We start from the raw sequence: 26,486 nt of genomic DNA, 5'->3' as shown, positions 1-26,486 counted from the left end.
TTTCTTTACTTTGTTATAGATATATTTAGAGCAGCCAGATAGGGAAAAGCTGCCATTTGTGCTGTCGCCTCTTTCTGTCATGTTTCATCTTGAAAATATTTGAAAATGATATTTCACAATCACCTGTATATTGCACAAAAAAGATGCAATGGCTACTTTTAAACTTCTGAAAGCAAATTCTTTTATTTAAAACATTCAATATCATAACTATTTCTTTTTATAGACATACATCATTTTAAACTCAATTTTTCTTAAATTATACTACTTTATAGTGTGTAATAAATAGATAGATAGATAATATTATTGAAAAAGTTTGGTATATGTTCCTGCTCCTTTATGGCATGCACTTTTATTTGTTTAAAATTATATACATTTTTTTAAAAACCAGGTTTAAAAAATAGTTTATATTAATCTGCAACTGTCTATATGATGTGGGCATTAATGTGTGCATACATAATGAAATAGAGCTACTGACCCTACAACTTGATGTAACAGATATCTGCTGTTATCTTCTTTTTTAGTTCACTATTAAGTACAAATTTAATAATAATAATAATTTAATACTTGAATGTTTTGCACAGTCAACACATTTATTTTTTCATGTTTCTATAATTTAAAGTTGTTTGTCTTGAATGCCCTTTCCATAGCTCTCAGCTTTAAGCCATGACTGAAGAGCTCTAAAGAAGGGCTACATCATATTAACTTATTTAAAGTCTATTTTTTCTATTATTAATTGAAAATGAATATTTATTTTTTTCATTATGTATTTTAAAATTTTGCGAAATCTGGTGTCAGAAGTGGTGAAGTACTTCAAAGCTTAATTTCATGTACTTTGGGGACTTCCTTACTTATTCAGCTCTTATAAGCAGCTGACATCTGTTGGAAAACATAAAGATATCTTGCTGTACAAGATATTTGCTATCATGAAAAAAGTTGAAACCCTGCAACTTTAGTTCTGGGGATAATTTTTTACTTCTACTGCTTTTATATTAGTGTTGTTGTCTTTTTTTAACCTCTGAAGTTGTATCAACCATTCAAGAAGTCTGTACATGTTGCACATACCATTATGAGAAAATCTGCTGGGAACAAAAAGAAAAACACTTCTTTAATGTGACTTAACTTGGCCCTGTTGTACAAACAGCTACTGGTACTCCATTTGATGTGGTTTCATCTTCATATTAAAATTTACTTGATTGCTCATTTCCTTGGCTATCCCACAGTGGATCTCATTCACCAATCTTAAACAAACAACATTTAGCCACGTGATAATATTGATAAAACAATGAAAAAAAACTTTCACGGGACAGCCTGTCTGTATTATGTAATTCGCATAGAAGAGATAGAGAACCACATGGCTAAATGTTGTTTGTTTATGATTGGTGAATGAGGTCATTATGTTAAGAAAAAAGAGAGTTGGGATAGTTGGATTACAACTGCTTTCTCTTTCCCAAACTCTTTGTATCATTGTCACAGTTCTTTAATGTTCCCTGAAAATCTTAAGGATTAGCTTATCTTATTTGTCTTGTTTTCCAAACATCTTTTTAAGACAGTAATGTCTATGTAGGATAGTTTTTGTTTTGTTTTTTTTGCTTATTTTTGACACTGACAATTCTGAGTTAGTTCTGTTATGAATATCTTTAACATCTCAGAAAGACATAGTGTTTTTCTCACAATATTGTCAATTTTCTAATTCCTAAAAAAAAAAAGAAGTTTAATATTTGTTTGTCTTATCACTTAATGTTTTTTTTCTTATATTATTTATTTATTTATTACTTCTTAAAATTAACTTTGCCAAAAATGTGTTTTCTTTTTTTTTTCAGACATATGTCAGGGTCATAGAAAATGTTTCATAAAGCATTCATTGGTGCCTTGGTGTTAATCATATACCAAATATGTTTTAGTAAAATAATCAATATGAAAATTACAAAAGAAAATAACTTCATAACAACATTTAGCAGTGATATCAACTGTATGTAAGTAGAAGATTTAAATTAAATTCATCTTATCCTAAAAATTGTATAGTTTTGAAGACTTGTGTTGTTTTTTTAAGAAAATATATGTATGTTTATTTTTCCATTTTTGTCTTTTAATTGTGTTGAAATATTGATGAAATGATTTAGTGGGAAACATTGGGGTTGAAAATAGTAATATTTAGAGTTATGGTATTACAGTGAGCCAGTGTCATACTTATTTTTCTTTTTCATATAGATAAGATAGATATACATTTTTTATGGGTTATTAGCTTATGCGTAGGACGTAATCATCTTCCTTTTAGAAGTAACGTCTGTATTATATAAGATGTGTAGATTTTTGCATACTCATCCACCCACTTCTTAAGAATTCTCTAGAAGTGTGTGTATTAAGATAGATCAACATGTGTATCAAGCGATTAATCAGCTATTGCCACAAAGTTTGATCAACCCCTTATCCATTTACATGTTTTTCTTGTTATCAAAACCATCTATATTGTCATTATATTGGGTATTAAATCAAGATACCCCTGGGACATTAGTAGCATATTTTTTTTTAATCATTGGGTCTTCACAAATTTTAAAGATGATTCACCAAATCTGAAATTTTCTTTGTTTTTTTTTTTTATATTTTAAGCTTTGCTTTTTTTTTTTCATTAAAAAAATCAAACTCTGGGGACTTGAAAGTCAAAGCTTTTAGTTTCTTAGTTGCATTGAGAAATAAAAATTTTTATTTTGTGAGAAAAAAAAATATATGTTCAATCTTTAGATTTACACTAGTTGAAAGTATGGCAGAAAATCTGACTTATTCACCTGGCAAAATATCATTGTTGTCAACTTACATGGCTCAGAAGCGTCTGCTTATCAGGGCTCAGAAAACTGTTCATTTGGCATCATTTTATTGGACGTTATTAGCTCGTGACACGTCCTATTTTGACTCAAGTGATGCTGAGGTATAGTTGTATTATTAGTAAACTATAACATCTTTGTGCAAATCATTTTATGCTTAACCGATTATACAAGTTTTCATATCTATATGCATGTCTTGTCAAATATTTTATTGAAATGATTACTTTAAAAGGAAAACTATGAGAGTATAATATTCTCTTCTGAAGTTTATATATTATTTTTGTGTCATTTTTTTAAGAAAAAACACAGTTTCTTAATTTTTTGTAAATCAATAAAAACCTTCTTATTTTACTTAATAAGACTTGCAATGAGGAATATATCAGATTGAATACTATTTGATTATAGATATCAGCTTTAGTTAGAATGATCAAAGCTGTCAAAAGTTTGACCATTGGATTGTAACTGACATCCCTAACTTCACCTAGCTCCATATAGATACATTACAGAATGCATTAACATTTACAAACAAATATTGACTTGTAGCTGTGCTCTCCAAGCTTTTGATCATAGCAGCTAATGAGCACCTTAAAGCAACCACATTAAACATTACTAAGGTAATGGTAACAGCTTGAATAACCATTCCTTCTAATATACGTCAGTCACTTATGAGATGTAGTTGTTGATCTAAAGAAACACATTTTTTTCAGGGTGAAGATATTTTCACAACTTTAATGGGAATAGCCTCCAATACTTCTATAGAGTTGAAAATAGTACAGAATATCACATCATATGACACAGATAAACTAGCCTCAGGTATTGGCCTACTATAATTGTCCTCTACAAAATATGTAGGCATTTAGTTAAAAGAAAAACCTATAAAACTGTCATTAAATAACTTGTACTGAAGGAGATTTTAAGACTGCAAATAGCTTTTTACAGCTTAAGGAAATTTTGATTGACTTAAAATGTTTTAAGTTCAGGAAATGCTTCACTGTCAACTTCAAGAGAAGCAGTCTGCCATTTCCATAAAGCCACAATATTGATAGCAGTACTTGGTCTATGATAAGACTTAAGTAGCATTATAAAGATATGATGGGGGCTCAGTGGTGAAGTAGCTTCTGAACCTGGGGTCCTGGGCTCAAATCTCAATGAAGACTGAATTTAGAACTTCTGGATTTTTAAGGCGCCCCCTGAGTCCACCCAATTCTAATCAGTACCTGACTTTAGTTGGGGAAAGTAAAGGTGGTTGGTCATTATGCTTGCCACATCTTATTAACTTCTTATTAACTGTTGGTCAAAGAAAAGGGAACTTTTTGTAAAATGTTGCATTATACAAAAAATAGACATCACTATAGCAAGATTTTTATAGATGTCTAGTTTGTAGCATGTTTAAAAACCCAACCCGATATAACTGATTTAAATGGTCACTTCTATACATGCTGTGTTATAACTATTAAAGCATTACATACAGTGACATTGATTTTACCATTAAAAAATGATTATGTTCTGAATATTAAGAAAATATTTTGCAATATTCCTTTTGTTTATAGAAATTGGGAAGTTAAATTCTTGTGTTCCTATTCTAACTATTTATAGAAACAAATTAGTTACTTTCAATATGTTTATAAAACATAGGAATTGACATTTCTTGTGTGTACAGAACATAGTTACTTCCCTTACTTTTTGTTAATGTTTCTCTTGATTAAAGCTGGAGCAGACGTAAGAACTTTAAATATAAACAAACTTCTGAATGCTGGAGTCATGCACACCAAAATGTGGGTGATTGATGGCCAGCATGTTTATATAGGTAGTGCTAACCTAGACTGGCGTTCTTATACACAGGTAATAATTGCTGATTTATTTCTTTGTTAAAACAAATATTTTCCTAATTTGTATGCAGCTTTTATTTGGAAACAAAAAATTTTGTTTATGTTTTTTCAACATTTTTGATCCAAATTTTGTATGATATGAGGCTTTGGGTGACTTAAGTGAAAGAATGCAAAGGTCTATCATAAAAATCCTAAGATCAATTAGAGATATGTAATAAGTGGCTTACAATATCATGGATTAAACATCTATACCACTGTCAATGCATAGTGGATCACCAATAAGATAAATAAAATATAATAATTAGAAAAGAAATTTTTTTTTAAACACAGATATGTCATGTTTTATATGAACAAACTTTCCAGAGTGAGTTGAAATAAACTCAGTTCAAGTAAAAACAAGACATGATTCTAAAAATAAATGTATATTTAAAGTAGGTCAAACACTCACTGATGACTCAAAATTATAATTCTGACTAGGATAAGTTGTTTTATAAACTCATTTACCTATAGGTCTAAAAATTTATCCTCATAACATCACACATGAACTGTACTGACTTAAATCTTAATATTGCTTACTCTTGTTAGCTTTGTACAATTGTAAATTACTGGCAAATATTTTACCATTTCAAGTTAACAATTGCCTTTGTTGGTGATTGGTTGTATGAATTACACTCTACATGCACAAATATTGTCAAACAATATTCCAAAAGGCTTTATGGTATATACTTTTTAAAGTGACATTGTAAACGAAAGGAAATCATTAACTTTATACAATAAAAAGAAAAACAATAATCTTCAGATAAAAGAAATTGGTGTTCTCATTGAAAACTGTCCAGTCCTTGCAATAGATGCTGAGAAACTTTTTCAGGTGAGATTTATGACTTAAAAAATGGCAGTTTTTTATTTTTAAATCTGATGTTAATGTCACTGTAACAGTTTGATAAAATTATCTTCTCTCTTGTCAAAACACATTTTGTTCTGAAACTTACCTCCCTTGTACTCATTGTGCGTCTTCATAAGGTTTACTGGTATTTGGCAAGTGACTCAAACCCAGGCATCCCTGCCCATTGGCCACCAGAATACAGCACAAATATCAACTTGGCAGATCCAAAACTGCTCAAGTACAACCAAACACAAGCCTATGTTTACTTATCGGTAAGTGTCATTCAAAGGTTAAACTTATTATCATGGTCACAACTTTCCTAGGAAATGATTTTTTAATGACAAAATACTTAAATCTTACTAATATGTATATATTTTATTTGAATAACATTTTTTAAAATATATAAAGCCTATATGTAATTCTAATATAAAGTTGATTTCCTGCCCAAAGAGTGTATAAAGGATGCTGTCTGATCATGTATGCTCTTCAATCTGTTGCCATGATGGTCCAGAATTTGGACCCTGCCCATTACTATATATATCTCTTGCTGTCCTGAAGGAACATCCAAAACACATAAAAGAAAAAACAATGTACATGTAAAGTTTAACTTTGATGTGGCTGACTGTCATGGGGCAGAGCAAATACCCTTCATTGTTATGACAAGTATATAAATAGTTCGTTCATCATGGTTAGTATTAAACACCATCCATACTGCTGTGGATCAGACGATTTAATTCATAGCAGGTGCATATGGCTTCTTGAAGCCTGTTGCACTGAACTTTCAACTGCATTCTGGCCATGCTTCAGTAGCAGATGTGTTTAGAGATATGTTGTTTTGTATCACATTCTTGTGGCTATATTTCAGCTTCAGTTCTTAGTGAGTCTTGCACCAATGCATACTGCAAGGTTTTTTTGGCTGCAGATTTTCAGTTGGCAATGTTTTAAATGAGAGCATCATTTCATAGACAAACCTAAAGGACTAGGAGACAAACCTTAAGGACTAGCAAACAAACCTAAAGGACTAGCAAACAAACCTAAAGGACTAGGAGACAAACCTAAAGGACTAGCAAACAAACCTAAAGGACTAGGAGATAAACCTAAAGGACTAGGAGACAAACCTAAAGGACTAGCAAACACACCTAAAGGACTAGCAAACAAACCTAAAGGACTAGGAGACAAACCTAAAAGACTAGCAAACAAACCTAAAGGACTAGGAGACAAACCTAAAGGACTAGGAGACAAACCTAAAGGACTAGCAAACAAACCTAAAGGACTAGGAGACAAACCTAAAGGACTAGCAAACAAACCTAAAGAACTAGAAGACGAATCTAAAGGACTAGGAGACAAACCTAAAGGACTAGGAGACAAGCCTAAAGGACTAGGAGACAAACCTAAAGGACTAGGGGACAAACCTAAAGGACTAGCAAACAAACCTAAATGACTAGAAGACGAATCTAAAGGACTAGGAGACAAACCTAAAGGACTAGGAGACAAGCCTAAAGGACTAGGAGACAAACCTAAAGGACTAGGGGACAAACCTAAAGGACTAGCAAACAAACCTAAATGACTAGGAGACAAGCCTAAAGGACTAGGAGACAAAACTTAAGGAATAGGAGACAAACCTAAAGGACTAGAAGAGGAATCTAAAGGACTAGGAGACAAACCTAAAGGACTAGGAGACAAACCTAAAGGACTAGGAGACAAACCTAAAGGACTAGGAGACAAACCTAAAGGACTAGGAGACAAACTAAAGGACTAGGAGACAAACCTAAAGGACTAGGAGACAAACCTAAAGGACTAGAAGAGGAATCTAAAGGACTAGGAGACAAACCTAAAGGACTAGGAGACAAACCTAAAGGACTAGGAGACAAACCTAAAGGACTAGGAGACAAACCTTAAGGACTAGGAGACAAACTAAAGGACTAGGAGACAAACCTAAAGGACTAGGAGACAAACAAACCTAAAGGACTAGGAGACAAACCTAAAGGACTAGGAGACAAACCTAAAGGACTAAAAAAACAAACATAAAGGACTAGGAGACAAACCTAAAGGACTAGGAAACAAACCTAAAGGACTAGGAGACAAACCTAAAGGACTAGGAAACAAACCTAAAGGACTAGGAGACAAACCTAAAGGACTAGGAAACAAACCTAAAGGACTAGGAGACAAACCTAAAGGACTAGGAAACAAACCTAAAGGACTAGGAGACAAACCTAAAGGACTAGGAGACAAACCTAAAGGACTAGGAGACAAACCTAAAGGACTAGGAGACAAACTTAAAGGACTAGGAAACAAACCTAAAGGACTAGGAGACAAACCTAAAGGACTAGGAGACAAACCTAAAGGACTAGCAAACACACCTAAAGGACTAGCAAACAAACCTAAAGGACTAGGAGACAAACCTAAAAGACTAGCAAACAAACCTAAAGGACTAGGAGACAAACCTAAAGGACTAGGAGACAAACCTAAAGGACTAGAAGACGAATCTAAAGGACTAGGAGACAAACCTAAAGGACTAGGAGACAAGCCTAAAGGACTAGGAGACAAACCTAAAGGACTAGGGGACAAACCTAAAGGACTAGCAAACAAACCTAAATGACTAGAAGACGAATCTAAAGGACTAGGAGACAAACCTAAAGGACTAGGAGACAAGCCTAAAGGACTAGGAGACAAACCTAAAGGACTAGGGGACAAACCTAAAGGACTAGCAAACAAACCTAAATGACTAGGAGACAAGCCTAAAGGACTAGGAGACAAAACTTAAGGAATAGGAGACAAACCTAAAGGACTAGAAGAGGAATCTAAAGGACTAGGAGACAAACCTAAAGGACTAGGAGACAAACCTAAAGGACTAGGAGACAAACCTAAAGGACTAGGAGACAAACCTAAAGGACTAGGAGACAAACTAAAGGACTAGGAGACAAACCTAAAGGACTAGGAGACAAACCTAAAGGACTAGAAGAGGAATCTAAAGGACTAGGAGACAAACCTAAAGGACTAGGAGACAAACCTAAAGGACTAGGAGACAAACCTAAAGGACTAGGAGACAAACCTAAAGGACTAGGAGACAAACCTAAAGGACTAGCAAACAAACCTAAAGGACTAGGAGACAAACCTAAAGGACTAGCAAACAAACCTAAAGAACTAGAAGACGAATCTAAAGGACTAGGAGACAAACCTAAAGGACTAGGAGACAAGCCTAAAGGACTAGGAGACAAACCTAAAGGACTAGGGGACAAACCTAAAGGACTAGCAAACAAACCTAAATGACTAGAAGACGAATCTAAAGGACTAGGAGACAAACCTAAAGGACTAGGAGACAAGCCTAAAGGACTAGGAGACAAACCTAAAGGACTAGGGGACAAACCTAAAGGACTAGCAAACAAACCTAAATGACTAGGAGACAAGCCTAAAGGACTAGGAGACAAAACTTAAGGAATAGGAGACAAACCTAAAGGACTAGAAGAGGAATCTAAAGGACTAGGAGACAAACCTAAAGGACTAGGAGACAAACCTAAAGGACTAGGAGACAAACCTAAAGGACTAGGAGACAAACCTAAAGGACTAGGAGACAAACTAAAGGACTAGGAGACAAACCTAAAGGACTAGGAGACAAACCTAAAGGACTAGAAGAGGAATCTAAAGGACTAGGAGACAAACCTAAAGGACTAGGAGACAAACCTAAAGGACTAGGAGACAAACCTAAAGGACTAGGAGACAAACCTTAAGGACTAGGAGACAAACTAAAGGACTAGGAGACAAACCTAAAGGACTAGGAGACAAACAAACCTAAAGGACTAGGAGACAAACCTAAAGGACTAGGAGACAAACCTAAAGGACTAAAAAAACAAACATAAAGGACTAGGAGACAAACCTAAAGGACTAGGAAACAAACCTAAAGGACTAGGAGACAAACCTAAAGGACTAGGAAACAAACCTAAAGGACTAGGAAACAAACCTAAAGGACTAGGAGACAAACCTAAAGGACTAGGAAACAAACCTAAAGGACTAGGAGACAAACCTAAAGGACTAGGAGACAAACCTAAAGGACTAGGAGACAAACTTAAAGGACTAGGAAACAAACCTAAAGGACTAGGAGACAAACCTAAAGGACTAGGAGACAAACCTAAAGGACTAGCAAACACACCTAAAGGACTAGCAAACAAACCTAAAGGACTAGGAGACAAACCTAAAAGACTAGCAAACAAACCTAAAGGACTAGGAGACAAACCTAAAGGACTAGGAGACAAACCTAAAGGACTAGCAAACAAACCTAAAGGACTAGGAGACAAACCTAAAGGACTAGCAAACAAACCTAAAGAACTAGAAGACGAATCTAAAGGACTAGGAGACAAACCTAAAGGACTAGGAGACAAGCCTAAAGGACTAGGAGACAAACCTAAAGGACTAGGGGACAAACCTAAAGGACTAGCAAACAAACCTAAATGACTAGAAGACGAATCTAAAGGACTAGGAGACAAGCCTAAAGGACTAGGAGACAAACCTAAAGGACTAGGGGACAAACCTAAAGGACTAGCAAACAAACCTAAATGACTAGGAGACAAGCCTAAAGGACTAGGAGACAAAACTTAAGGAATAGGAGACAAACCTAAAGGACTAGAAGAGGAATCTAAAGGACTAGGAGACAAACCTAAAGGACTAGGAGACAAACCTAAAGGACTAGGAGACAAACCTAAAGGACTAGGAGACAAACCTAAAGGACTAGGAGACAAACTAAAGGACTAGGAGACAAACCTAAAGGACTAGGAGACAAACCTAAAGGACTAGAAGAGGAATCTAAAGGACTAGGAGACAAACCTAAAGGACTAGGAGACAAACCTAAAGGACTAGGAGACAAACCTAAAGGACTAGGAGACAAACCTTAAGGACTAGGAGACAAACTAAAGGACTAGGAGACAAACCTAAAGGACTAGGAGACAAACAAACCTAAAGGACTAGGAGACAAACCTAAAGGACTAGGAGACAAACCTAAAGGACTAAAAAAACAAACATAAAGGACTAGGAGACAAACCTAAAGGACTAGGAAACAAACCTAAAGGACTAGGAGACAAACCTAAAGGACTAGGAAACAAACCTAAAGGACTAGGAGACAAACCTAAAGGACTAGGAAACAAACCTAAAGGACTAGGAGACAAACCTAAAGGACTAGGAGACAAACCTAAAGGACTAGGAGACAAACCTAAAGGACTAGGGGACAAACCTAAAGGACTAGGAGACAAACTTAAAGGACTAGGAAACAAACCTAAAGGACTAGGAGACAAACCAAAAGGACTAGGAGACAAACCTAAAGGACTAGGAAACAAACCTAAAGGACTAGGAGACAAACTTAAAGGACTAGGAAACAAACCTAAAGGACTAGGAGACAAACCTAAAGGACTAGGAGACAAACCTAAAGGACTAGCAAACAAACCTTAAGGACTAGGAGACAAACCTTAAGGACTAGGAGACAAACCTAAAGGACTAGCAAACAAACCTAAAGGACTAGGAGACAAACCTAAAGGACTAGAAGACTTTAATTTTTCCCACACTGCTTAATATCTCAGAAACATGGACAATGTACAGAAGACATGGCACCTAACCCTAAGCTCTATTGAAAAAATATTAACATTGAATGATAAAAAAGATACCTGACTTGAAGGAGCATATAAGAGCAGATGTACCATCTTTACCATTCTGATGCAGTCACAGCTTCAAAGGGCAGGTCTCCAGAATGGATGGCTCCTTTATTCCAAAAATGATTCTTTTTGGCCAAAGTTTTTCTAGGTTGTTTTTTTTTAAACGTGTTAAATTATACATTTAAAGCACTTTAGAAATATTTTGTTGTTGTTTTTTTACGTAGAAATAGCTGTTACTAACGATACTGTTCATGAACTATAATTTTATATTCATATTCATCAGTAAATATTGACTTATGTTTGCAAAAAAAAAAATAATATTTTCTTTGTTCAGAGCTCCCCAAAGGCTTTCTGTCCTGATGGCCGTACAAATGATATTGATGCATTGGTGAATGTGATCAGGAATGCCAGAGAGTTTATCTACATCTCTGTCATGGACTATTTGCCTATATACATGTACACCACACCAAGGAGGTCAGTAACTGTATAATTCTAGGCTTTATCTTTTCTACTCAAATAGTATGGTTAAGTTTTGAGTTTTGTTTTAGACTAAAAGTGAGGGAATAAGCTAAAGAAAAGTCCCAAACACACATTTGTTTTCTAAGTTCTGTGAAAGCATTGTGTGGAAAACAATGTAATCAACTGATTTAATGTTTTTCAACTGGTTCCATATACTTCAAATAGGTTCCACACACTTAGTTGACTTTGTCACTTTATATAGGTTCCATATACTTAGTTGACTTTGTCACTTCAAATAGGTTCCACATACTTAGTTGACTTTGTCACTTCAAATAGGTTCCACATACTTAGTTGACTTTGTCACTTCAAATAGGTTTCACATACTTAGTTGACTTTGTCACTTCATATAGGTTTTACATACTTAGTTGACTTTGTCACTTCAAATAGGTTTCACATACTTAGTTGACTTTGTCACTTCAAATAGGTTCCACATACTTAGTTGACTTTGTCACTTCAAATAGGTTCCACATACTTAGTTGACTTTGTCACTTCAAATAGGTTCCACATACTTAGTTGACTTTGTCACTTCAAATAGGTTTCACATACTTAGTTGACTTTGTCACTTCATATAGGTTCCACATACTTAGTTGACTTTGTCACTTCAAATAGGTTTCACATACTTAGTTGACTTTGTCACTTCAAATAGGTTCCACATACTTAGTTGACTTTGTCACTTCAAATAGGTTCCATATACTTAGTTGACTTTGTCACTTCATATAGGTTCCATATACTTAGTTGACTTTGTCACTTCAAATAGGTTCCACATACTTAGTTGACTTTGTCACTTCATATAGGTTCCATATACTTAGTTGACTTTGTCACTTCAAATAGGTTCCATATACTTAGTTGACTTTGTCACTTCAAATAGGTTTCACATACTTAGTTGACTTTGTCACTTCATATAGGTTCCATATACTTAGTTGACTTTGTCACTTCAAATAGGTTCCACATACTTAGTTGACTTTGTCACTTCAAATAGGTTCCACATACTTAGTTGACTTTGTCACTTCAAATAGGTTCCACATACTTAGTTGACTTTGTCACTTCAAATAGGTTTCACATACTTAGTTGACTTTGTCACTTCATATAGGTTCCACATACTTAGTTGACTTTGTCACTTCAAATAGGTTTCACATACTTAGTTGACTTTGTCACTTCAAATAGGTTCCACATACTTAGTTGACTTTGTCACTTCAAATAGGTTCCACATACTTAGTTGACTTTGTCACTTCAAATAGGTTCCATATACTTAGTTGACTTTGTCACTTCAAATAGGTTTCACATACTTAGTTGACTTTGTCACTTCATATAGGTTCCATATACTTAGTTGACTTTGTCACTTCAAATAGGTTCCACATACTTAGTTGACTTTGTCACTTCAAATAGGTTCCATATACTTAGTTGACTTTGTCACTTCAAATAGGTTCCACATACTTAGTTGACTTTGTCACTTCAAATAGGTTCCACATACTTAGTTGACTTTGTCACTTCAAATAGGTTCCACATACTTAGTTGACTTTGTCACTTCATATAGGTTCCATATACTTAGTTGACTTTGTCACTTCAAATAGGTTCCACATACTTAGTTGACTTTGTCACTTCAAATAGGTTCCACATACTTAGTTGACTTTGTCACTTCAAATAGGTTCCACATACTTAGTTGACTTTGTCACTTCAAATAGGTTTCACATACTTAGTTGACTTTGTCACTTCATATAGGTTTTACATACTTAGTTGACTTTGTCACTTCAAATAGGTTTCACATACTTAGTTGACTTTGTCACTTCAAATAGGTTCCACATACTTAGTTGACTTTGTCACTTCAAATAGGTTCCACATACTTAGTTGACGTTGTCACTTCAAATAGGTTCCACATACTTAGTTGACTTTGTCACTTCAAATAGGTTCCATATACTTAGTTGACATTGTCACTTCAAATAGGTTCCACATACTTAGTTGACTTTGTCACTTCAAATAGGTTCAACATGCTTAGTTGACTTTGTCACTTCAAATAGGTTCCACATACTTAGTTGACTTTGTCACTTCAAATAGGCTCCACATACTTAGTTGACTTTGTCACTTCAAATAGGTTCCACATACTTTGTTGACTTTGTCACTTCAAATAGGTTTCACATACTTAGTTGACTTTGTCACTTCAAATAGGTTCCACATACTTAGTTGACTTTGTCACTTCATATAGGTTCCACATACTTGACTTAAATTTGTCACTTCAAATGAAAAAACTGCTATTGTTTTTGTGCTTTCTTTTTGTTACAATTAGATTAGGTCAGAAAATCTTATTTTACGATCATCTTCACCAATCTTGATATAGGTGCAATAGCTATTTTGGTTCATCTAAAAGTAAAATTATTTTTTTTAATTAATAATGCTTATTGAATGCATATATGTACCATTTTTAAAACAAGGTGGAATTAGGTTTTACATGTATGTTTTCTCACCAACTCTAAACCTTTTGAAAAAAAAATCAATTTTCCCTATCTTACTCTCCTCAAAAGTATGCTTGGTTCCATTATTGAGAGCTGGCTTGAACCTCCACCTTTCTCCTCCCCTCCTCTGTTGTCTTTTTTGCAGAAAAATTTCAGCTAGAAATTTTTTATTGCATCTTTTATGCAGCAGCGTGCTTTTTTTGTGGACTCAAGCCCCCTTGATTGGTAGCCTAGTGGTTTAAGCCACTCAGCCCCACTATGTTATAGTTCACACTTTATTAGGATAAGACATTTAGTACTGGGATTTAAAGTTTGGAAATATGATTGTTTCATTTCTTTTTGGTGGGAGTGTGTGTAATTGACTGGACCTTAGCCATCATGTTCTTGTACTGGTTTTGGTGGGAGTGGGTGTAATTAACTAGACTTTAGCCATTGTGTATTTGTACAGGTTTTGGCCAGTGATAGATGATGAGCTCAGACAAGCTGCTTTCAATAAGAAGGTTGACCTGCGACTGTTGGCTAGTAGATGGAACCATTCTGACCCTGATATGTACGCATTTCTGAAATCATTGAATGATTTAAGTAAATTGTATCGTACAAAAGTCAATATTACAGTGGTAAGTTTTTGAATCTATATGTAAATGTTTCTTCCTTTATATAAATGCAGAAGTATGAAAGTATATTTACTTATACATATAGAAATAACTTTTCATCTATGTTTTTTTTCTTATAATCACTAGATATCTACACATTCAAATCTTGATTTTTCTTCTTTCTCGTTATACTTTATAGTCATAAATATCTTTTAAGCTTTTTTATATATTACCTAACTTTTTTTTTTCAGAGATTGTTTAAAGTTCCTGCTTTCACTCCATCCCAAGCTCAAATTGAATATGCTCGGGTTCAACATAGCAAATACATGGTCACTGACCAACATGCTTACATTGGTAGGCTATAAACATTGTCTCTATTATCAGTCATTTGTTTCTTTTTAGTTCCTTTCTCTTTTAACTGATCTCTGCATGCTTCTGAAAACTGCTCTGTGAGTTCTATGATCTAGATCAGGGGTGGGCAAATTACAACCCGCGGGCCACATGCGGCCCGCCAGAGTGTTTTATGTCGCCCGCTGACACCTAAAGAAATCAGGTTATAAGATTAAATATATATATAAAAAATTCTAATATATTTAAATTAAATAATTTTAATTATCTTATCACTTATGATGAAGAGGCTAAAGAAACATTGTCTCCACTTGTCATTCTAAAAAGTCTAAAGCAAATGAAGATTATGTTATTGACAATATTTCGAAACATTCAGTCAAAGACACAAACTCAGGTCAGTATTTATTCAATGCTATGAAGGATTGCGTAGAAAGTTTTATGTTGGCTTGGAATAAGATGACAAGTGTAACAACTGATGGAGTCCGTGCTTTGACTCAGTAAAACAGGTTTTCTAATAAATTAAAGAACAATATCCCATCTATACACTCTATACCGGAAAGTTTGCACCAAACTGCATTGAATATCAACATGTTATTGACCCAATTATCTCAGTGATCAAACTTATCAGAGCTAATGGTCTTAACCACAGGCAGTTTCGATAAGTACTTGAAGATGTGAAAATATATCATTCCGATGTTCGGTACCACAGTTTTCTACAGACAAGCAAGTGAAAACATTTTTTATCTTTTTCCTTTGCTGAAAGGTGAAACTATTTCTTGAAAAATGGTTGAAAAGTAGAAAACTTGTGGAATTGGAAAGCAAATTTTAAGAAGTCAAGAACTTGAAACCAGTTTTCAATATCCGCACTTCACCATCTAATACAGCAGCTGATTCAGCTCCAGAGGAAATACCTCCAAGCAAATTATGACCTGAAAGAAAAGTTCCAGTCAGTTCTTCTGCTGGAGTTTTATGGGTACCAGAAGCTGTATTTTCACACTTAAAAAACTTATGCTAAAATTTTTTTAATTATTTGGGACTGCATACAACTGTGAACAAGCATTTTTTTTTTGTTTGAAAATAAACAAGTTTAGAAACAGGTCGATGCTGACTGGCTGTAATTTGACAGCTGTCACAAGGATAAGAACTAGTTTAAGCTAGTTCCACCACAGTTACGGAACATTATGTATGAGTGTAAACACTTAAATACTCCACAAATAGACAACTGTACGGCTGAATGAATTGTCATGAAGAATTATTGTGATGTAAAAAGACTATAAGAAAATACCGGCATTCGTAATATTGGTTTCAGAAATTCCTAAAACTTGTATTTCCTCAATTGGTACTGTAAAAAAGTTGTAAATGTTAAATACAGAATGCATGTAAATTAAAAGACAGCTAGCACATTTTTCTATGTTGTAAATATATATATATATATGCAGCCCCCCATTCCTAAATTTTTATAAATGCGGCCCTTGATAGAAAAAGGTTGCCCACCCCTTATCTAGATACATACAGCTTTCAAATGGTGTCAATCTAATAACTCTTCCTGCATCAATTAGGCCTCTTTGCCTTCTTTTGCTCTCAAGTCGTTTTTATCATATGAGTCAGTTTTTTCATGCCCCTGCTACAAGTTTAACTCATTAATGCAATTTGATCATTTGTACCATTTCATATTAGAAATCTAAACAGTTTTGAGGCTATTTTTAACAATGAACTTTTAAGCAATACAAAACATAATAGAAAAGGGGAAATATGAAAAAAAAAATTCAAGTGAATAAAATAATGTTAGAAGGAACCTAATATAGTTATTGATTGAAATTTAACCTATCCTAATGTAAAGTGGCTTATCATTTCCTCTGATTACTAAATTTTTCTATTTGTTTATCTTTGTAAAGAAATTGAAAATTATCTCTTGAGTCCAACAGCTATGGGACTGGGATGGTGTCTGATTATCGAAAACATTGGATTACCAATTTAAATTACCAATGAATTTAACTGTATATGTCAAGAAAATTATATTTATGATGTACAGTAATAAGGGTTTTCCTGACATTTTAGCGCTGACAAAATAGCGCAGAAAAATATTTTTCAGTATTGCAAGACGTCTAATATGTTGAAGGTACTTTAATTGTCTTGCTTGCAGCTTTACTTTGTTCTTCAGCATTGTACCTTAGAATCTTGTTCTCCTGTTCGCTTAGGAAGTGAGAGATTAACTTGTAGATATTAGGGTGATGACCACCAATAGACAGCTGAAATGCATGATGTCATCCTTCCACTGGATTGTTTTTTGGTGGGAGATTGTCCTGTGCCCAATTTCTAACATTCCTTAATGCTATCCAAAATATAGTTGTCCTTCCAAAAGTCATACAAATTCCCTAAATTTGGCCGAGCATCATCTCGTTCTTCAAAGGCCATATTTACAGATAAGCTTAACTAATTCTTACAATGCCAATGTTGTGACTTCTGGTTTGATCAAAGAGAGATATGCTACAGATAATCAAGATTTCTGATTATACTATAAAACACATGTGTAACACACATTATCATATACCAAACCCTTGAACAGGGTCACCACATTTCAAAAAATTTTTTTTATTAAGTTATATATTTTAAAACATTGGTGAAAAAGGAGAATGAGACAAAGTACTCTCTTTCTCTACTAATATGGCATACTTTTAGATTTATTAATATCGAAGAAGATAGAGACCCCAACAAAAAATGCTGCCCAGGACCTTTATACACATCATATATAATTCTGCACTATTTTGTTGGGAAATTTAACACTATTTTGTCTCCGCTATTTTGTCGGGTCACTGTATTAAGATATTCTTCTTATACTTGCAATGGTATAAAATAAACAAGAAAAACATTAAAAAATACTTTTTAAAACAACAAAGCTTAAATAAACCATTTGTATCAATTAGTTTGGATAAGTCATGTAATTATATGCATGATTGACCTATATAAATCTGCAATAGAAATATTTTTACCAATTATTTTTGTTTAGCTTTCTCAATGCACTATAATCGTATCACTTGTATGGACAGTTGTGAATGTAGGAAATGTCAAAGTTTTACATGATCATTTTTTTAAATGCATAAAAAAAATTATTCACTCAAGGCTCGAGTCCTCTAGGGGACTAATACAACTTATACCACCACATCTGTCAAGTATGATTTTTATATTGATTATTGTGTTGTCATGTCAAAGAAATAATTTTGCAAAATTTCAGTTCAATCCGAGATTGGGTGTGGGAGAAATAACGTAGAAATTTTTAACATAGACATAAGATATAAGCTTTATAACAATAGATGAAAAAGAAAAATTTATTGATCTTAAAATTTTCTCTTCAATGGATTTCCCAACTTTCCTCCCCATCATACAAGACATAACAAAAACTTCCTTGTCGGATTACTGAGTGTGTCAGAGTAAAAATTGTCTGACTGTCAAGAGTCAGCTGTATTATCTTTCCCCAACTTGTAAAATGTTTGTTTTACATGTTTCGGATGTTCCTTCAGAGTTGAAGATAATTACTTCCTAGTCCAAACCTCCCGCAGGACGACGGGGGATGGGAGCGGGCAGGGTTTGAACCCTCGACCATTGATAAATGTGAACGACAGTCCAGCGCGCAAACCGCACGACCAGGCAGCCATCCTTAGGTATTTCTAGTATTCACCCTAATAATAAAACTGCCCAGATGTGATAAACTATAAAAACAAAACTTTTTTTTTCCTAACAACAGGAACTTCCAACTGGTCTGGTGACTACTTCAACAACACTGCAGGTGTTGCATTCATTCTACAAGATGCAGATGGAAGCAGTAACAGTTTAAGGAAGCAGCTAGTGGAAGTTTTTCTGAGGGACTGGGACTCCAACTATACACAACCTATATATTAACCAAAATGTTCTACAGTTTTCTCTTCTTCTCCTTATCTTATTTTTTTTTTTTTAGAATATATATCATTTCAATTAGTCCTGAACCTTTAGGGTCTAAAGGATAGTTGAAGTAGCTCACATTGTCAGCAGATGGTTGACATACAGCAGATTGACTAACTGCCTTTGCTTTTTTCAACTGGTAATCCAGTCAATCAGTGTTGACTCTGCAATCCCTTTTGGTCTGCATGAAAACATCTAGAAGAACTCAGGACCTATGAATGATATATGGTGTTCTAACCATGTAGCCACCAAGTCTCAAGGACTGATTTTAGTGTAATTAATAAAAAAAAAATGGGGGCAAGTAAATTACAAAATCAAGACTGGAATTTCTCACACTAATACTGTAGAGCGTCAATGTTTGTCATTAATCTGTTCCATATCAAAATGAACCAACTATTAAAATTAAGTTCAATCAGTTCCCAGCCCTGAATTTTTTTTTTTTTTTGGCTATTTTATTTCTCTTCTCAAAAATTTATTTTAAAGAGATGATTTTTTTCAAAGCATAATTTCTATTATACATTAACTAACTACTTGTACAATTATTGGTAGGATTATAGAGCAATAAAAAAATTAGTTTAAGGTCTATCACAGGTAATGTCTCTTATGGAGACTGAGGTCCCAATTATTCACAAGCATTAATTTCTGGCATTGATTACTAAGACGTTAACCTTTTCTTGTTTTGTTTCTTAATTCTTCAGACACATTAAATGGATTGATAACTGATATGAGATAGAAAGAAAGAAGATTTGAATTTAAAATACATAGCAATCCAAAATTTTATGGAACAGAATGGTTGATTTATATATATATTAACCATATTGAGACTCTATTTAGGGTTCAGCCACTGAAACCATTCATGAATAATTATTGGCTCTTTATGAATTCTCATATTGCAGGAAAATACAAAAAAATATTTCAAATTAGTTTTTATTCCTTAAAAAAAAATTCAACAATCAATAATGCAACTTATAGTGTCTTAAAATTATCATATACAAAGCAACATTTCCCAGTCACTTCATCTCCGGTCATTTCATCTTTGGTCACTTCATTCCCAGTCACTTCATTCCCAGTCACTTCATCCCCTGGTCTTTTCATCCCCTGGTCATTTCATACTCAACATAAGTTTAAAAAGTATGATATTAACAATACTTTTTTTTTATTTATTTACATCTATAGACATAGAGCTAATGTAAAAATTAATTTTGCGTCTTAATCTAAATCAATATGATAGACAGTACACAAGTACAGAAGACGATCCATTGATTCTTATTGCTTTACATGGTTTGTAATTTCTTACCCAGTGTCGCATATTTCTTGCTTTTGGAATATTCTTCAGTGCCACAATTAATAATGTTTATGTTACCGGTATAACAGGGGATTTAAACAAAGCATTTAGGGGTAATATAAATCCGCTCCAGAGAATGGTTGAAGTCAGCGTTTAATGGGGAAAAAAATGACGCGCTCATGATTAATTAAAGATAAATTGAAGAATGGTCATCAGGAGATAAGTTATCAGTGACAAGATCATAAGTATTCTAATTGTTCTCATCTCTCAAAAGATTTCCACTACTTCCACCACACATTGGCCTTTGATCATTACATTATGCGAGAGATGATACTGACATCGCCTAAATCAAATAGAAACAATCCAAATACAAACCCATCTTTACAATATATCTACTTTTACATATATTATTTCATTTCTCAACAAGTATGAAGAGAGGAGAGAAACACTATAAAAACTCAAAAATATCAAAAAGCATTCTAAATAATAATCTCTATATATAATTCTCTTCATGGCTCAAGAGTTTGAACACCAAGTAATGGAAAGATCACTCTTTTATTTCTGCAAGTAGGACGGACTAGAGTTACCCCACGTAATTTTAGAGGCAAAAAAAAAAGGGGGGGGGGAGAACAAGTAGTATTCATCTGTCACTAAATAGCAGAGCTGTACTTAACCATTGTGACCAAGAAATCATAGAAAGAGAACAAGTGATCTATTCTGTATTCACCCATCACTAAATAGCAGGGCCGGACTAAACCATTGTGGGGCCCAATGCGAAACGGATTTTGCAGGGCCCAGTTTGGGTAGGGATACAGATAAAAAGTGAAAATTAAGAGTTTGTATTAGAAAATATATTCGTCTTTGCATTTTATTCATTCTTTACTACGCACAGAATTACTACACGAGCCTTGTGTGTAGCGAAGTCATACAGTATATCATTAGAATTCTGTTTCATACATAGATCACGCTCAATAGCAAGAATTACCAAATGTTTCAATCTATCTTCGAGAATAGTTGATTGGCGTAGGATTGGCGTTTTCCATATTGAATGTCACCCAAAAATGACAATTTTTGTCTATATATTTCTGGAGATTTGTATGAGTTTTCAAAAGATTTTAATAATTTTTGGAGATTTCCAGGACTTTTTCGTATATTTTGCAATTTCAGGAAATTTCCAGGAGCTCCTGGTAAATCAGGAGGCCGCGGAAAATCTGTTATGTTATAAAATGGTTTAATTTAATAATTTATTCCTAGAATTAGCGCGGGTCCTATGAAAGTGCGGGCCCACTGCGGTCACATAGTTTGCAGTGGCCTAGGGCCGGCCCTGCAAAATAGTGGCATATGCTACAAGTATTTATATACCGGTATTAGATATAAATAAAGAGGGCTTAATGGCAAAGTCTTAACAGCACAACTACACAATGACTAAGAAAACAAATATTTAATTGGGGATGCAATGACCTGTCACCAAAGCAACACATTGTCACGCTATATAAATCATTGTGAATATCACACAGAGAATTCTATTTCAAAGATCTGTTGATCTCATTACTATTGCCTTTTCTGACTAACAAAACCAGTATTTTGCTTTTGTCAAATCATTGTATATGTCCTCCATATTTTATTCTTCGTTTTTGAAGATGATCACTTCCCCTTAACATTAATAAATAGGACAGCCTATTTCAAGAGTTCAGTTATATACCGCATTTAAACTTTTGTTTTAATCATGCTTATGTAATTTGACATTGCCATATCATGCAATTATAAAATTTAAAAAAAGGTCATAACACTGAGATTTTTTTATTTTCTTTTTTATAAAATCAAAGTAAAATGAAGATATGTTTCCTTATTAAGAAAAAAATATTTTTTGACTGATTTTTTAAATATTTAATTTTTTTGTTTGTCTGTGCTGATATTTAATCAGAGGTTAGGGTTATCGTTTGTGCTTTAAATGTTCAATACCACAACCATTCCCTATGTATTCTCTTTTACTTGGGTAATATTATCGCATTATTGAAAAAAACATACGGTAATTTTATTTTTTTCTATTTTAAAAATTTTTTTTTAAAACTTCCTCTTTAGTATATAACAGAGTGTTATTAGTTAATGTCTAAAAATGAAATAAATCTGTTCTAAATTTGGTTTTTGATTTTGTTTTTTTTTATTCATTATAATTTATTACTGTTGTTTAAAAAAAAAGAAATGTACATGTATTTTGAAAAACAACTTCCAGCCTGTTATAAAAAAAAACAACTTTTTGCTGGTATTAAAAAAACTATATTGTCAGTACTAAAGTAAAAAAAACTGTATGTATTAAATTTTAACACATGAAACTTATATTGAAAAACTCAATTCCCTCTTGTTGAATATAAAGAATTTTTTTTTGTAGTTTAAAATTATTTCATAAGTTCCTAAGTTTTCTACACATATTAAAACTGTACTACCATACCCATTCTCAGATCATGTTGAACCTTTACACAATTAAAACAAAAACTAACCATTTGTTAATTATATATTGGTAATTAGTTATTTTGTTTGGTATCAAATAAGGGAAATAAATTATACTTTTTTGAGATGTGGATGTATATATGAAGTTATTCACCTTACTTTGTTTTGAACAAATTTTTGTCCCATTTTCCATTCTCTGATCAAGTTGAAATTTTGCAAAATTATTCATAGTTGATGACAATACATACATAAATCAATAAAAAAAAAATTAACCAATTAGTTATTAACATTAGTGGTAATAATTTTTGTTTAATCTAGAAAAAAAGGGAGCTTATTTTCTGCATGTATTGAGATATATGGTAGTGATTTGAGATTCTTCCCCTAAGATAAGCTTTAATGTTGTTTTTTTTAAGTTATTTTTTTTTATTTCGTTTTTCAACATTCTCTTTAATACTGACCGTAAAATCATTTGCTTTTAAGTAAAAAAAAAAAGTAAGGTTTTCCAATCAGTTCTTGTAATCCATGAGGCAGAAGATGTAAAGGCCATCTATTTCTGTGACAATGACTATCTGCCTTTACTGTCGGGCATCTGTTATAGTTGGATGGACTCATATGTGTCCTAAAATTCATACTTCCAGCCTTTACCTGGATTTGAACCCAAGACCACTCAGTTTGCCACCATGCCCCATGCTAATATATAACATACCAATGTTAGCATTCTATAACGATTCGTATCAAAGTAATAATTGGTATAAAATACAATAGTTGCTTTGAATGCTCATTATAATCAATTCATAGTCAAAGGACAATCTTGAAAACGTTGGTTCTCCCACATTCCAGTCTCAGATTAATTTTATTAGAATGTGAGAAACCAGACATAATTGCAGGAACAGAAACTTGGCTACATCCTGAAATTTATAATGCAGAAATTTTCAATAGTAATTATGAAATTTTTAGAAAAGATAGGGCTGATAATCATGGAGGAGTTCTTTTACCTTACCTAACTCAAAAAATATAGAATCAACATTTTGTAAAATTAATACCACCTCAACATCCCTAATAATAGGAAGCATTTACAGACCACCAAATTCTAGTTTAGAATACATGCAGGAACTACGTAATCAGATTACTACACTTAAAGAGACAAATAAAAATGCAGTTTTTGGATTATGGGTGATTTCAACCTACCTGATATAAATTGGAAAACACTAACCATATTAGATAAACACCAAAACCTTAAGGACATAAATGAGCTTTTCATAGAAACTTTACACAACCTTAGTTTAGATCAAATCATTAAAAAGCCAACTAGATTAAACAGCACATTAGATCTCTTCTTAACCAACATTCTCAGCCCCAGGAGACATATTACTGAATTTGAACCAAGTAGACAACATAGAAGATATGGTAGTACAAGAAAATGGAATTCAAAAACTATTAGCCAATACCAAACCAAATAAAGCGTCTGGACCTGATGGTAATCCAGCTAGATTACTCAAAGAACTAAGCAATGAGCTAGCCCCAGTGTTCAAAATACTCTTTCAGGCTTCACTTAACCAGGGCAGAGTACCAAAGGACTGGAAAGAAGCTAATGTCACCCCCTATTTAAAAAAGGAGAAAAATCTGACCCAGGAAACTACAGACCAGTATCACTTACCAGCATCACATGTAAAATCCTAGAACACATAATATGTAGCAACATCATAAACCACTTAGACAAACATAATGTCCTCACACCATACCAACATGGCTTTAGGAAATATAGATCATGTGAAACACAACTAATAGGACTAATTGATGATTTTTCAAAAGGTTTAGATAATAGTGAACAAATAGATGCTATCTTACTAGATTTTTCTAAGGCTTTTGACAAAGTTCACCACCATAGTTTGCTTAAAAAATTAAAATATTTCGGCATTAATGGTCCACTGCATCAGTGGATTAAAGACTTTCTGATAGGGAGAGAACAAACTGTAATAATAAATGGCTCTAAATCAACACCGATAACAGTAAACTCAGGTGTACCTCAAGGAACAGTCTTGGGTCCACTACTATTTTTAATTTACATAAATGATTTACCAAATTGCATTACTTCAGGAACAAAAGTCAAATTATTTGCAGACGATTGCATAATATATAGAACAATAAAAACAACACAAGACACAGATATTTTACAACGAGAATTAGATGAATTACAGAAATGGGAATCAAATTGGAGCATGTCTTTCCACCCAGAAAAATGTCAGTTGTTAAGAGTAATAAAAAAACTAAAACAAATTAATTCCACTTATCTTATTCATGGCAAACCAGTAACACAGACTAAAAACGCAAAATACCTAGGTGTTATAATAAATGAAAAACTATCATGGAATCCACATATTGATGAAACTACAAAAAAAATCAAACAAAGCATTAGGATTTATTAAAAGAAATTTCTATAAATCAAATAAGAACATAAAACTAAATTGTTATTTAACCTTGGTTAGGCCAATAATAGAATATGCATCCTCCGTTTGGGACCCCTCAACTCAAGAAAACATTAAAAAACTGGAACAGACGCAAAATAGAGCAGTGCGATTCATAACAAACGAATATTCACATTTGACTAGAGTAACACCTTTAGTAAAATCACTAAATTTAGAAAGCCTTCAAGACAGAAGGCTCAAAAGTAAAGTAGCAATCATACATAAAACACTGAACCATAATCTTCAAATACAAAAACAAAATTTAATAAAATACTCTGAAAGACACAAAGATAAAGGCACATTCCTCGTCCCATATGCTAGGACAAATACTCCTTCTTCCCTAGTGCTATTAGAGCATGGAATGGGTTGCCTGAGCTAGCCAGGAAAACCAGTGACTTGGCAGAATTTAAGTCATTGGTTAATATGCATGACTAAATGCATGACGCGTAGGACGTAACCATCTTCTTTTTTGAAGTAACGTCTGTATTATATAAGATAAGATAGATCAAGATATAATTTTACACAATTATTTATTATTGATGACAACACATGAATCAATAAAAAAAAATTAACCACTTAGCTAATTAATCAGTGTTAATTAATCAATTTTGTTTAATACAGTAAGTAGAGCTAAATCTTGCAGTATTTAGATATGTTACTGTAAAAGTGCATTTTTTCCCCTTGTATAACCTTAGTTTTTGTTTTAAGTACTTTTTTGAAGTTGAATTTAGGACACTGTCATTAAGATGAAAAAAAAATGTTTTTATTTGAGATCAGCTGTTTGCCAAAAGTGACTAACTGAACAAGGGTCTTTTATTTCTTTTTACACACAAGTATGGATGGTTAAATCGATACTAATTATTTGTAAGGTGAGCACAGCAGAATGAAAATCAAAAGATAGATTGTAACTACCTTAATGTTGGATTTAAGAATTGAAAAACAAAACATTAACTTTAAAATTTGAACTTCCATGTATCACAACTGGGAGCACACTTAGGACTGAAAACATTTTTTTCTAGCTTGTTGCCATTATAGAGTGGAAATTGGGGATTTGGTATATTTTTTTGAAGAAATATTCTTTTTGCATGCTAAAGGCTATTTAGATCAATTTTTCTGCCTTACCATTAAAAAAATAATTGCAATGTCTTCAAAAATAATATGAGCAAGTTCTACTTTACTTTATTACATGAAAAGTCAAAATACATTGGAGAGTTTAAGGGAAATAACATTGAAGGTTTTGTGTTAGCAACATTGAAAATAATCTTTTCTTTTTTGGCA

The 26,486-nt window shown here is 33.2% G+C and overlaps 1 protein-coding gene across 2 annotated transcripts; it reads left to right on the top strand.

Moving 5' to 3' along the window:
* Nucleotides 1–129: 129 nt before the first annotated feature.
* LOC106057108 (5'-3' exonuclease PLD3-like) lies at nt 130–22,436 on the top strand. 2 transcript variants are annotated; one of them, XM_056024163.1, is made up of 11 exons: nt 130–1,147; nt 1,821–1,973; nt 2,740–2,923; nt 3,527–3,632; nt 4,528–4,661; nt 5,448–5,516; nt 5,669–5,803; nt 11,502–11,641; nt 14,582–14,750; nt 14,978–15,080; nt 18,817–22,436. In XM_056024163.1, exons 2-11 carry the CDS (start codon nt 1,843–1,845, stop codon nt 18,969–18,971), a joined length of 1,326 nt encoding a protein of 441 aa, XP_055880138.1. In that variant the 5' UTR covers nt 130–1,147; nt 1,821–1,842; the 3' UTR covers nt 18,972–22,436. The 2 variants fall into 2 exon arrangements, with proteins under 2 accessions (XP_055880138.1, XP_013069627.2); XM_013214173.2 differs by having other exon boundaries at nt 130–1,973.
* Nucleotides 22,437–26,486: the final 4,050 nt, after the last annotated feature.

Source organism: Biomphalaria glabrata, chromosome 3 (assembly GCF_947242115.1).
Source record: "Biomphalaria glabrata chromosome 3, xgBioGlab47.1, whole genome shotgun sequence".
Taxonomy (NCBI): Eukaryota; Metazoa; Mollusca; class Gastropoda; family Planorbidae; genus Biomphalaria; species Biomphalaria glabrata.
This window is presented reverse-complemented; position numbering and strand designations above follow the sequence as displayed.